The sequence below is a fragment of the Chelonoidis abingdonii genome, chromosome 17 (genome assembly GCF_003597395.2).
Source record: "Chelonoidis abingdonii isolate Lonesome George chromosome 17, CheloAbing_2.0, whole genome shotgun sequence".
Classification (NCBI taxonomy): Eukaryota; Metazoa; Chordata; order Testudines; family Testudinidae; genus Chelonoidis; species Chelonoidis abingdonii.
In genome coordinates, this window is record NC_133785.1 from 37,388,915 (window position 1) to 37,401,359 (window position 12,445).

Sequence of the window (12,445 nt, forward strand, 5' to 3'; positions counted from 1 at the left end):
CTCAAGCTGAAATTTTCTACCCTGGGTGTCTGCCTGAGGCTGACTTTTTGGAAAGTTTCAGCCAAAATGGTTCAGTTGCTTCTGAGAATGAGGCTGGGGAAAAATACATTGCAAAACAATGCTGAAAATTCTGGCAGCCTTTTCTTTGGGAAGCTTTGGAGTAGAGCCTTGAACTTGGCAGAGGGTGGCCTTTGCAGCAGGAATGTGCCTTTGCTGCTTTTGTGAAAATATGCCCAAATTTGGCCAAGTTTTAAGCCTTTGAAAAACTGCGGTTTTTACATGCTTGATACAGACTTCTCAGAGTTTAGCAGCTAAAATCTCTAAATATTCCATTCTCTCTGACCAGTCTTGACCTACATATGACCGGACTGTGTGCACTTGTGTGACCCCCACAAAGCAAATGAGCATGCTCCAGCCCAGGGCTACAGTGGCAAAGCCAGATTTTCCCTGTAATTGTTGTTCCCAGCTGCTGTGGGCTAGGGCGAGGCTAGGCACCTGAAATAAGCCTGGAGGAGAAAGGTGCTTGATTTGAATGCAGTGGGGACAAAAGCTGGACCAGGGAGAGGGAAAGGAGTAGAGTGGGAAAAGGAACCTGGTGAGACTGGGACTGGAAGTGGGGGGTGAATAAAAACTGTGATTGAACTTGAGGGAGGATGGAAACTGGGATCTGGTGAGGAAAATGGGGGAGGAGGGAGAAGACATTGAGACCAGACTAGGAACTGGGGTGTGTGTGGAGATTGGGACAGCTGGACAAGGACAGGAAACCAATGGGGGGGGGCGGTGAGGGGGAAATAGATCAGATGAGGAGCCACCATGTGTTGGGGGGGGGGAGAGAATTGGGATGGCTGGGCAAAGAGACTGGATTGGAAGGGGGATTTGGATGGAGTTGGGAGCTGGGATTGGATGTGAAGTCTGTGAGGGGAACTGGGATTGGGAGCAGGGTGGGGGAAGACACAGGGCTGGAGGGGAAACGAGTGAGGCTGGGGCAGGAGAGAGAACAGACAAGGAAATGGCACTGGCTGGGCAAGGAGACTGGGAGGAGGATGAGAAGCCTGAGGAGGGGACTGGCTCAGTGAGGAGAATGGGATGGCGATAAGGAGCCAAGGTTGGGGAAGAGACAGGATTTGGAAGAGGACAGTTTGGAGGGGATGGAGCAAAAGAGGTTGAGCATGGGGGAAACGGGGAGAAGGGGGAGATGTGTAGTGCATGAGGCAGGGGGCTGCAGGAACGCTGCCCTGGAGAATTGTTTTCTATCCCTGCCTCTGCCACACAGTTCCTGTGTGATGCTACTCAAGTCACTTAAGCCAAACTTTCCACAGACAGTCACTAAATGCTTGTTCCTCATTTCATGAGTCCTCAACTGATCAGCAGAAGTGCTGAGCACTCACAGCTGAAGTCAAGGGGAGCTGTGCTTTGAATGTATAAAGTGCTAGATACCACTAAGTCCTCTGAAAAAACAGGGCCTAGGCCCCTCAAATTGGGCACCCTACATTAGTGGCCAATTTTGATCCTTCTCTCTCTAAGCCTCAGCTCCCTAACTTTACAACGGGGTGTTGTGAATATAAATCAGTTAATGTTTGCCAAGCACTCAGACACTACAGAGATGAGCCCCATGGAAAAGCCTAGGAGGACATTAAGAATTCTGTCTTCAGAGTAAGGTTTCGATACTGTACTTTAAATAAGGCCTAGAGTCACACAGAACGAAGATAAAGAAAATATTGAAATAGCTACTTATTAAGTGAGCACCATGCATCCTGTGCACTGAATGAGGCAGGGGTCCTGAGGAAAAAGGGGATGTGCTCATGTGATTAAAGACTGTATCAAAATGCATATGCACACAGGGCCTAAATTAGGCAAAGGCAACTTTAATTCTGGCTCCTCCTAACTTTTAAATGCTTGACTGCAACTTTAGTAAAGTTCTGTTAACGTCGTTTTGTATGGAATTATTTTATATATACATAAAATCAGCCCACTGGCCCTGTATCTAGTCATTATCAATGGTTCTTAGACCAGTGAGAATTTCTAACACTTATTTTACATATTCTTGTAAATGATTCCGACCCCTGCAGTTATGCAGGTAGGCACTGGACAATGTAAAAGGTGTGAACTGATTCTCTCTATTCTCATCTTCCTTTCCCTGCCTCCTTCCTCCTCCTGTTTGTTATACAATGATCATGTCCTGGTCTCTCTCCCAGCACAAGTGTGTGTGACAGCACAAGCACAGCCCAGAAAACAAAGGACGGTGCCAACTCATCCTTACAACCTGTTCTTGTTCGTTTTCATTCTCAGTTAACATATCCCACCCTTATGACCTTCTCCTCTGCAAACTCCACTGCATGTTTGCCTTCTTCAAAGACTAGTCCCAAGATAACTCTCCTTTTCCTTTCTACAACCCGCAGTTTTCTAATGCAGAGAACAAACAGCTTGTCAGGTGGTGTTACGGCTCAAGTTAAAAACAAAAGAAAAAAAACCTGTGACGCTGCTAATGGTGTTTTCTTGTTATTATGCCTGGTGGTACGATAGATCCACAGGATAACTAACGCTGTCTGGATTGCTTCCTTTTTGGTGCTGATTTATTTTTAACAGGTTATTCAATGCCTTTTTGCCTATGACAACTTTAGTGATGTGCAGCTTATTCATTCCCTATGCCATTCCCAGCTCCTCTCTCTACTTCAGCATGGTCTTCTCTCCCCTCAGGCGCTTCTAAATCTTGGTGACCATCACCTACCTCACTTCTCCCCTCTTCTTGCTGGAGGGGACATAAAAGCAGTCTCTATTCCACGTCCATTCCTGCTTACATTATGGTACTTATTAATACAGAGTCAGAGGAAAAAAGGCAAGAAATTTCCCAACTACCTGGTTAAATAAGCACAGGTACAAACAAACAAAAACCCCTACCCACCTCCAGATGAGCAAACAAGCAACACATGCAAGTGATTCACTTTCTGTTTGTTCACAAGCCTTTGATCTTGCTGTACACTTCGATTTTCAGTACTTGGTTCGACAAGGAAGGGAATAAGACCCCCTTTTTTTCTGACATTCATAGAAGGGTTTTCCAAAATGGTAAATTATCTGTACTTGTACTTATAACTTTCTGCTGATCTGTGGAATCTTTGGCAAACAGAACAGGGGACAGGAAAGAGCAGCAGAATGTGGTCTACCATCACTGGCACAAGATTTGGTGGGGTCTGGAGTGGAGCTGTCTCCTCTTCATTTTTTGAGAGAGGTAAGATGGATGAGACAATATATTTTTATTGGACCAGCTTCTGTTGGTGAGAGAGACAAGTTTTCCAGCTACACAGAGCTTTCCAACAGAAGCTGGTCCAATAAAAGATATCACCTCGCCTTCACCTTTTGTCTCTAATATCCTGGTACCAACACGGCTAAAATGACACTGCAAACTTAATATTTCTATCTGTTTGATTCGGTAGTACATATAGTAAGACTGAAGGAATAAGACACACATGGTGAGCGTGTGTGCGACAGTAGAGTGACCAGATAGCAAGGGTGAAAAATTGGGACAGGGGTGGGAGGTAATAGGCACCTATATAAGACAAAGTCCCAGATATCAGGACTGTCCCTATAAAATTAGGACATCTGGTCACCGATGTGAGAGAGACAATGCTGAACAACAAAGAAGTCAACACCACCAGCTATTCCCTTCAAGAGATATAATATCTTGCGAGAACTGACACCACTGGAGGAGGAAGAGCTCTGTGTAACTTGAAAGGTTGTCTCCTTCAGCAACAGAAGTTGGTCCAGTAAAAGATACCACCTCACCACCGTGTCTCACTAAATGGTACAACAGAAAGAGAAAATCAGAAACACGTGAGGTGGAAAATCAATACTTCTGTGGAATAGCTCCATGTTACGTTAGGTGTTCCTCAGGTCTCTAGCTGGAGTATTAGGGAGGCAAGTGAAAGCTTGATCATCAATTGTAATGGTAATCTGCTGCAAAATACAAGCCCTAGTATCAGTGTCCCTTGGGCCTCCAAGAGTGGGCACATACTTTCTGTCTGAGAACAGAGAGCTCAGTACTCAAGTTGGAGGGAGCAGCTACTGTCTAGCCTCTGCACCTCTGCATCATGTACAACAGTATCAGGAGTCAGGGCAAAGAGAGACTCTTATTGGGAACAATAAAATGGAAGTGGAAGAGTGCATGGTTCTGTAGACTGGGAATGATGTATCGGCAGGGTCACTGATCATTCACATGCTGCCCAGGTCACAGCGACGACCACGATGTCTTGATGTATGATTTAACTTCAACCAATTCCTAGTGGAGACCGGCACAACTGGCATTGACCTTTGTTGTCAGTCTCTGCAGAGACACGAATGGACATTGAAAAAGGGGACCAAGAGGCAAGGTTGAAAACAAGTTGGCAGGTTAGCTTGCACTGCTGCTGCCTCACGCTACGTCCCATCTGCGAAGAGAGGGCTCCCCTCTTGAAGCCTGTCTGTCCATTATGAGCACCACCAGATACAGGCCCATGCACAGTATTTTTAGTATATTTTGTACCAGATTAAAAAGAAAAAAAGGGGGGGTGGGCGCAAGAATAACATGTTCCTCTCTGGAGGGCAAGAGCGACAATCCTTGGCAAAGCAGAAAACTGGACGCAGTGCCAACATCAGCAACAGGCATCTGACAGCTCTGAGAAAAGCTGCCTCTTCATTCGTCGTGCCTATGCAATGCTTTGCAAAGGAGTATCCTGGAATTTGGAATCGTGCACAGCATGTGAGGCGAATGTGCCATGAGGCAGGAAGACATGAAGTAAACTTGAAACCACTGTTTATCCACCACACTGTTAAGATGTTTGACATGTCACTAGTTTTCCTTCCAGCTAAGAAATTTTATATGTTTCTTCTTGTAAAATTACGCTTAATATGACATTAAGATTCTAGGAAATTATGCCTGGAGATGAAGAAAATAAAGCAAGTTCTGAGCACCAAAGAAGCCCGTATTGATTTTTGCGTGTACATTTCTCTATCATCATTACTATGCCAGTGACACTCTGAAGGGCACAATTATTTATGTTCCATCAAATTAGTGAGTAATTCAAATCCCTGACGAAATCTCAAGCTCAAATTGCTTCTACAGGAAGTAGTTCTGAGATTTAAAATGTTCACTCACCCCTGGAAGGGCACTTACAACTAAGAGAACTTTCCAGGAAAAAATGGAAAACACCTATGTATTGGTTTTGTATAACACGTTTTGGCAGGTATAACAGCACAATTGTTTTGTATGAAATGGTGTTTCTGTACTGCCCCTTGCACAATGGAATCCTCCTCCTGGATTGGAGCGCCTGACCCAGGTGCTAGTATAATGTAAACAAATACATAAAAAGCATCATTATTGTTGGGTGAGTTTCTCTATCAAAACAGCATGATAATTAGCTAGCTTACACCATTATTTGCCAAATGTTGTTGTTTCAATGGAGGGGAAGGTGGGAGAAAATAAACAGCCAACCCAGGCTCAGAGCCTTCACAAAGATGGCCCTGGTCCCCCACTGATACCTCAGGATCCCTAGAATTTGGCATTGGATCCCATGGGGGTGGGAGAATCTCCACTGGGGGATCCTGGTAGAGTTCATGAGCCAGCCCATGGTATCTGGGGTGACAGGCAGAAGGATATGGAAGATACCAACCACCATCACTTTAAATAATGTTTTTGGAAACATTTCTAAAATAGACTTTTTATTTATTGATTTATTTTTAATACATAGCACATGTAGAGTAAGCAATGACATGGTATAAAGACTACCTTGGGAAGAATATAACTAACTCATGAGCAAAATGGCCATCCCAAAGATAAGGATCATACACTCTCTATTATCATCTTATACATATGTACATGCACACACATACTCTTAGGGGTTACTGTGATAGCGGTAGCTAGGCAGCCAAAGTTCACAAATGGCAAAGACATTCAGGTTCCCTACTTTGCCCATTTCCATCTCCTTTCGTTTGTATTGGTTGTATTCATTGGGGTGCTCTTCTCTCCTCTCCCTCCCCCACTAGCAAACTGTCCAAACTCCATAAGAGTTTCCATCTAACTAACATACAACTCAGCTGGAGTCCATATTACGAGAGAATCAGAGGTAAACAGGGCATAACTGATGACAAACATGGGTCCCCTTTAAGATACAACCCCTGGGGATTCTGTATTTATTTCAGTTATAAAAATGTGTCCACATAAGGCTCTAGGTAAATTATATCAAATAAAGCAATGAAAGCACTTACAGTAGAACTGAAGCTGTTATGTGTACCACTACTCTACACAGAACCAAAATAGTGAAAGAAAGAAAGAAAAACTATCAGTATTTCATCTATTTTTTTAAAATCCCCCTCCCTCCAAGAAAGCCTTTTTCCCACCATAACTTAAGGCTTTAAGTAGCCAAAACAGGAAGGAAAGTAAGATTTTCCTCTATTTTTTTTCTTAGTGTTTTTTAAAGGAAGCAAGTTATTGAAATATATCAACCTATTTCCTCCCCTTGAAATGTTAGTAGTCTTCTGTGCATTGTGAGTGAAACAAAAATAAACATCTTTTATCCACCCAGATTCTGCTGTGCCTAAGCAGCTCCAAGAATATCATTATGTGGCCATGGAATCACAAGCTAGGGACCACGTCACGTTATACCAGACTAATTTTTTGGGTAACAGGGTACTCTTACTAGTCACCAGCATCATTATACGCTGGCAGTTTTTTCAGCAGCAGTTTTGGGGAAAAAAAGTGGGAAAGGAACAGGATGGATTAAACACCATCCACTTTTACCAGGGGAAAGAGGGCCTTGAAAGAGAGAGCAGGTAGGATACAAACCTAAAAAAGATTTTGGTTCACTTAAATGGCAGCTTGACTTCAGTGTCAAATTACCTAAGGCCAGAAAATCCTAACTGCTCAACTCATCCTTGGTATTTTATTTTATTTTTGCCAGCCTGTTTTGTAACTCAGTGGGAACTGGATAATAACATCTATTTCAGCTCAGTGTGTAGTTTTTATTTCACAGTAGAACACGGCAATTTATAAAAGGCAAAAACCCTACGGAAAATTCTCTCAATGAAGGATTTTGTGGTATGTTATCATTTAACCCCTATTTTTCACTTGCATTAGATTTATTGGTGTGCACAGCTGCAATGTTAAATGACTTTGAAAGCATAGCAATTAATCCAAAATCCTATTTGTTTTAATCTAACACTGTCAACTAGTTTTAGGTTTCTAGTCAAGAGAAAAAAAATGTTTGTTAAGCTCTATGGCACCAGCTAATGTCTAAAGACAATCCTCTGAAAAGGTGCAAAGATGTTTTATTGCGGTAGTATAGACAGAACAGAGATTTATTATAGTACCTAACGGCATTTCTGCAGATGTCTTTTGAATTATAAAGAGATTATTAAAACTTTACAAATCATTATATTAAAACTTGACAAAGGGACGTTAGCAGTGGAGAATCTTGATGTCATTGCTAATGATGCATTACTAATGATAAGGTTTCACGATACTTCCTCAGTAAAACTAGTTATAAAAATATAAAATATATTAATATTTATTTCAGTACCTTCTATAAGTTCAAGGATAATAGGTTTATATGCATCAGAACAGCTGAATGATTATATTTATGCCAGCATTAGAAAGATGTTCATCTGCTGCAAAGTTTAATTAATTTTCACAGATAGTTAATTTTCTGTTTCATTATCAGCTCCCTAAATTTGAAAGACAAATAATTTATAAACAAATAGAAACTTCAGAGGAGTATTTTTAGACCAAATGCAAGATAAATAGCAGGCATGAAACATCTGCACTGAATTTGAAGTTCTAATATGAATGATATATTGTACTAAGTTTTGATTTATAACTTACACATTCTAAAGCACTGATTGAAAAGAAACAAATTGTTTACTGTTAACCTACACCCATTTTCAGGTAACAAATGAGTCTGATCTGTAACAATCAAATAATGGCTTTAATGCCCTTAAACATCAGTGAATGAAGAATGTACATCTCAATATGTCCTTTGAAGGGTGACCTGATCCCTTAAGGACAATATTCTAGCCCCTCTACCCTTTTAGCAAAAAAAAGTTTATGTAGCTACTTACCATGATGTACGACACCCTTCAACCCATGGATAATAGGATCCAGTGCTGGATTGTCCCTCTGACTGACCTACATATAAAGGATACATGATTGGTTAAATCTATTCTGGCATCAGACAGAACAGTCTCAGTTTAATCTTCTAAAGAGGAGAAAAAAAGATGTTATCTAGCAAGCTGCTTAGTTCTCACATTTACAATGGCTCCTCAGCAAATGCTGAAGATATATGGTATAATAAAATAATGCGACAAAAGCTAAATCAAAAGAGAGAAAGTCTTCAGAATACATTAAAACATTCAAAATGTTAAAGCCCCTGCAAAGCCTGAAAATGAACAGCTGATTTCTTTCCACAAGTTTCTTAGCTAAATAGTAGTTTAACGTTACCAAAGAACAGTACGCTACTCACTAAAAATTGCCAGATCCTCAGCTGCTGCAAGTCAACATGGCTCCATGGAAGTCAACAGAGCTGCATCAATTCATACCAGAACAGGATCTAGCCTTTAGTGTTTTTTTATTTATATTTTTAAAATAACCTGTTTAAAGGCCCTTTGGAAGAGGGAGGGATAAAGATCACATCAGGCAGAGTCCAGACAATAGCTTCTGAAATTTGATAATGCAACTCTGTGCTCCTGAGGCAAAAATGTCCATAGTATTCTTGTGCGCAGAGATAAACCACATCCTCGGCAGAGATGATCTAGCCACAACCAAAAGGGGGAGTAAAACCAGCAGACACAGGGACATTAAACCTTCCTTCCCTACCTTAAGTTCAAACCTCCCAAATTAAGGCTCCACGATGGAAAACGATAAAATACAGGTAGGAGCTGATCAGAAACCGTCAAATGAAAAAGAGTCCCATTCAATTACATCATGCAATAGCAGACAGCTAAAAAGTGACAAGTTTTTAAAGTGATTATATACCAATGCTAGAAGTCTAAATAATAAGATGGGTGAACTAAAGTGCTTCATATTAAATGAGAATATTGACATAATCGGTATCATAACATTTGGAGGAATGAGGATAATCAATGGGACATAGTCATACTAGTGTACAAAATATATCAGGAGGACAGAACAGGTCATGCTGGTGGGGGAGTGGCGCTGTATGCGAAAGAGAGCGTAGAATCAAACGAAGTAAAAATCTTAAATGAACCAAACTGTACCACAGAATCTCTATGGATAGTAATTCCATGCCTGAAAAATAAGAATATAGCAGTAGGGATGTATTACTGACCACCTGACCAGGATGGTGACAGTGACTGTGAAATGCTCACGGAGATTAGAGAAGCTATTAAAATTAAAAACCCAGTAATATTGGGAGATTTCAGGTATCCCCATATAGATTGGGTACATGTCACCGCAGGACGGGATGCAGAGATAAAGTTTCTTGACACCTTAAATGACTGCTTCTTGGAGCAGCTATTCCTGGAACCCACAAGAGGAGAGGCAATTCTTGATTTAGTCCTAAGTGGAGCACAGGATCTGGTCCAAGAGGTGAATATAGCTGGACCACTTGGTAATAGTGACCATAATATAATTAAATTTAACATCTTTGTGGCAGGAAAAACACCGCAGCAGCCCAACACTGTAGCATTTAATTTCAGAAAGGGAAACTACACAAAAATGAGGAGATTAGTTAAACAGAAATTAAAAGGTACGGTGCCAAAAGTAAAATCTCTGCAAGCTGAATGGAAAAGACACCATAATAGAAGATCAACTTAAATGTATACCCCAAATTAAAAAAACATAATAAGAAAACCAAAAAAGTGCCACCGTGGCTAAATAAATAAAGTAAAAGAAGCAGTGAGAGGCAAAAAGGCATCCTTTAAAAAGTGGAAGATAAATCCTAGTGAGGGAAATAGAAAGGAGCATAAACTCTGGCAAATGAAGTGTAAAAATATAATTAGGAAGGCCAAAAAAGAATTTAAAGAACAGCTAGCCAAAGACTCAAAAAGTAATAGCAACAAGAACTGTAATTACATCAGAAGCAGGAAGCCTGCTACACAAGCACTGGACAATTGAGATGCTAAAGGAGCACTCAAGGATGATAAGGCCATTGTGGAGAAACTAAATGAATCCTTTGCATTGGTCTTCACAGTGGAAGATGTGAGGGAGATTCCCAAAGCTGAGCCATTCTTTTTAGGTAACAAATCTGAGGAACTATTCCAGATTGAGGTGTCATTACAGGAGGTTTTGGAACAAATTGATAAACTAAAGAGTAATAAGTCACCAAGAAATGACGCATTCCCTTACTGTAAAGGGAAATCATGCCTCATCAATCTACTAGAATACTTTGAGGAGGTCAACAAGCATGTGGACAAGGGGGATCCAGTGGATACAGGTCTCTTGCAACTTACGCGCATTTAACATGCGCGATTTCAACTTTACGCTTATGGCCAGAGTCGGGGGGGCATGGCCTCAAGCGGGGGGGGCGTGGCTTCAAGATTTAAAGGTCCCGGGGCACCAGCTGTGGCTGAGAGTCCCAGGGCCTTTAAATCACCCAGAGGGCTCCCAGCTGCAGAGGTGGCTGTTAGCCCCTGTGGCAAACTAAAGGGCCCGAGGCTCCAGCCACCATGGAGCTCTGGGCCCTTTAAATGCAAGCCTCAGCCCGGCTGCCAAAGCTGCAGGTGGGATTTAAAGGGCTCCTCCGGGCTCCCCACCACAGCGGGAAGCCCAGTGGAGCCCTTTAAATCCCACCCAGAGCTCCAGTGGACGGGCTGGGGGGGCGGCATTTAAAGGGCTCCATGCCGCAGCAGGAAGCCCGACAGAGCCCTTTAAATCTCACCTGCAGCTCCGGCGGCAGGGCTGGGGCCAGCATTTAAAGGGTTCCACCGGGCTCCCCGCCACGGCGGGAAGCCCAGTGGAGCCCTTTAAACTCCGCCCACAGCTCCGGCGGCCGGGCTGGAGGGACATTTAAAGGGCAGCGGGGAGCCCGTAGAGCCCTTTAAATGCCCCCCTGGCCCAGCTGCCAGAGCTGTGGGTGGGATTTAAAGGGCTTGGGGATATAATTTTGACTATATGCTGTTTTCGCTTTACGCGATAACCGTGGAACGGAACCCCCACCTAAGATAAAACTTGCCTGTATAGTGTACTTAGATTTTCAGAAAGCCTTTGAAAAGGTGTCTCACCAAAGGCTCTTACATAAAGTAAGCTGTCATGGGATAAGAGGGAAGGTCCTTTCATGGATCAGTAACTGGTTAAAAGATAGGAAACAAAAGGTAATTTTAAATGGTCAGTTTTCAAAATGGAAAAATGTAATCAACATATGCATAAATGATCTGGAAAAAGGGTGGTGAGGTGAGGTGGCAAAATTTGCAGATGATACAAAACTACTCAAGATACTTAAGTCCCAGGCAATCTGCAAAGAGCTACAAAAAGAGATCTCAAAACTGGGTGACTGGGCAACAAAATGGCAGATGAAATTCCATGTTGATGAATGCAAAGTAATGCACATTGGAACACAATCCCAACTATACATGTAAAATGATGGGATCTAAATCGCTGTTATGACTCAAGAAAGAGATCTTGGAGTCATTGTGGATAGTTCTCTGAACACATCCATTCAATGTGCAGTGGCAGTCAAAAAAGTTAACAGAATGTTGGGAATCATTAAGAAAGGGATAGGAAATAAGACAGAAAATATATTGCCTCTATATAAACCCGTCGTAAGCCCATATCTTGAATACTGCATGCAGATATGGTCGCCCCATCTCAAAAACGGTTAGAAAAGGGCAACAAAAATTATTAGGGGCATGGAACATCTTCCATATTAATAAGACTGGGATTTTTCAGTTTGGAAAAGAGACGACTAAGCAGGGATATGACTGAAGCCTATAAAATCATGACAGGTGTAGAGAAAGTAAATAAGAAAGTGCTATTTACTCTTTTTCATAACACAAGAACTAGGGGGCACCAAAAGAAACTAATAGGCAGCAGGTTTAAAACAAAAGGAAGTATTTCTTGACACAGCACACAGTCAACCTGTGGAGCTCCTTGCCAGAGGGTGCTGTGAAGGCCAAGACTATAAGAGGGTTAAAAAAAGAACTAGATAAATTCATGGAGGTTAGGTCCATCAATGGCTATTAGCCAGGATGGGCAGGGATGGTGTCCCTAGCCTCTGTTTGCCAGAAGTTGGGAATGGGCAATGGAGGATGGATCACTTGATGATTCCCTGTTCTGTTCATTCCCTCTGGGGCACCTGGCACTGGCCACTGTCAGAAGACTGGATATTGTGCTAGATGGACCTTTGGTCTGACCCTCTATGGCTGTTCATATGTTCTTATTTCTGTCACTTGTTTGCAACAGAGCTAAGCAAATAATTAGCAATCAATAACATGAGAAATTTTGCCTTTTCCCCTATCCATTGGG

General features: G+C 42.1%; 1 protein-coding gene across 1 annotated transcript in view; it reads right to left on the bottom strand.

Annotated features, from left to right (window-relative positions):
* Positions 1 to 12,445, bottom strand: part of PTPRG (protein tyrosine phosphatase receptor type G) — a 628,432-nt gene that overhangs the window by 158,034 nt on the left and 457,953 nt on the right. The window contains exon 6 of the mRNA XM_032781834.2: positions 8,086 to 8,152. Within this exon, the coding sequence (XP_032637725.1) occupies positions 8,086 to 8,152 (67 nt within the window). The remainder of the gene's footprint in view (positions 1 to 8,085; positions 8,153 to 12,445) is intronic.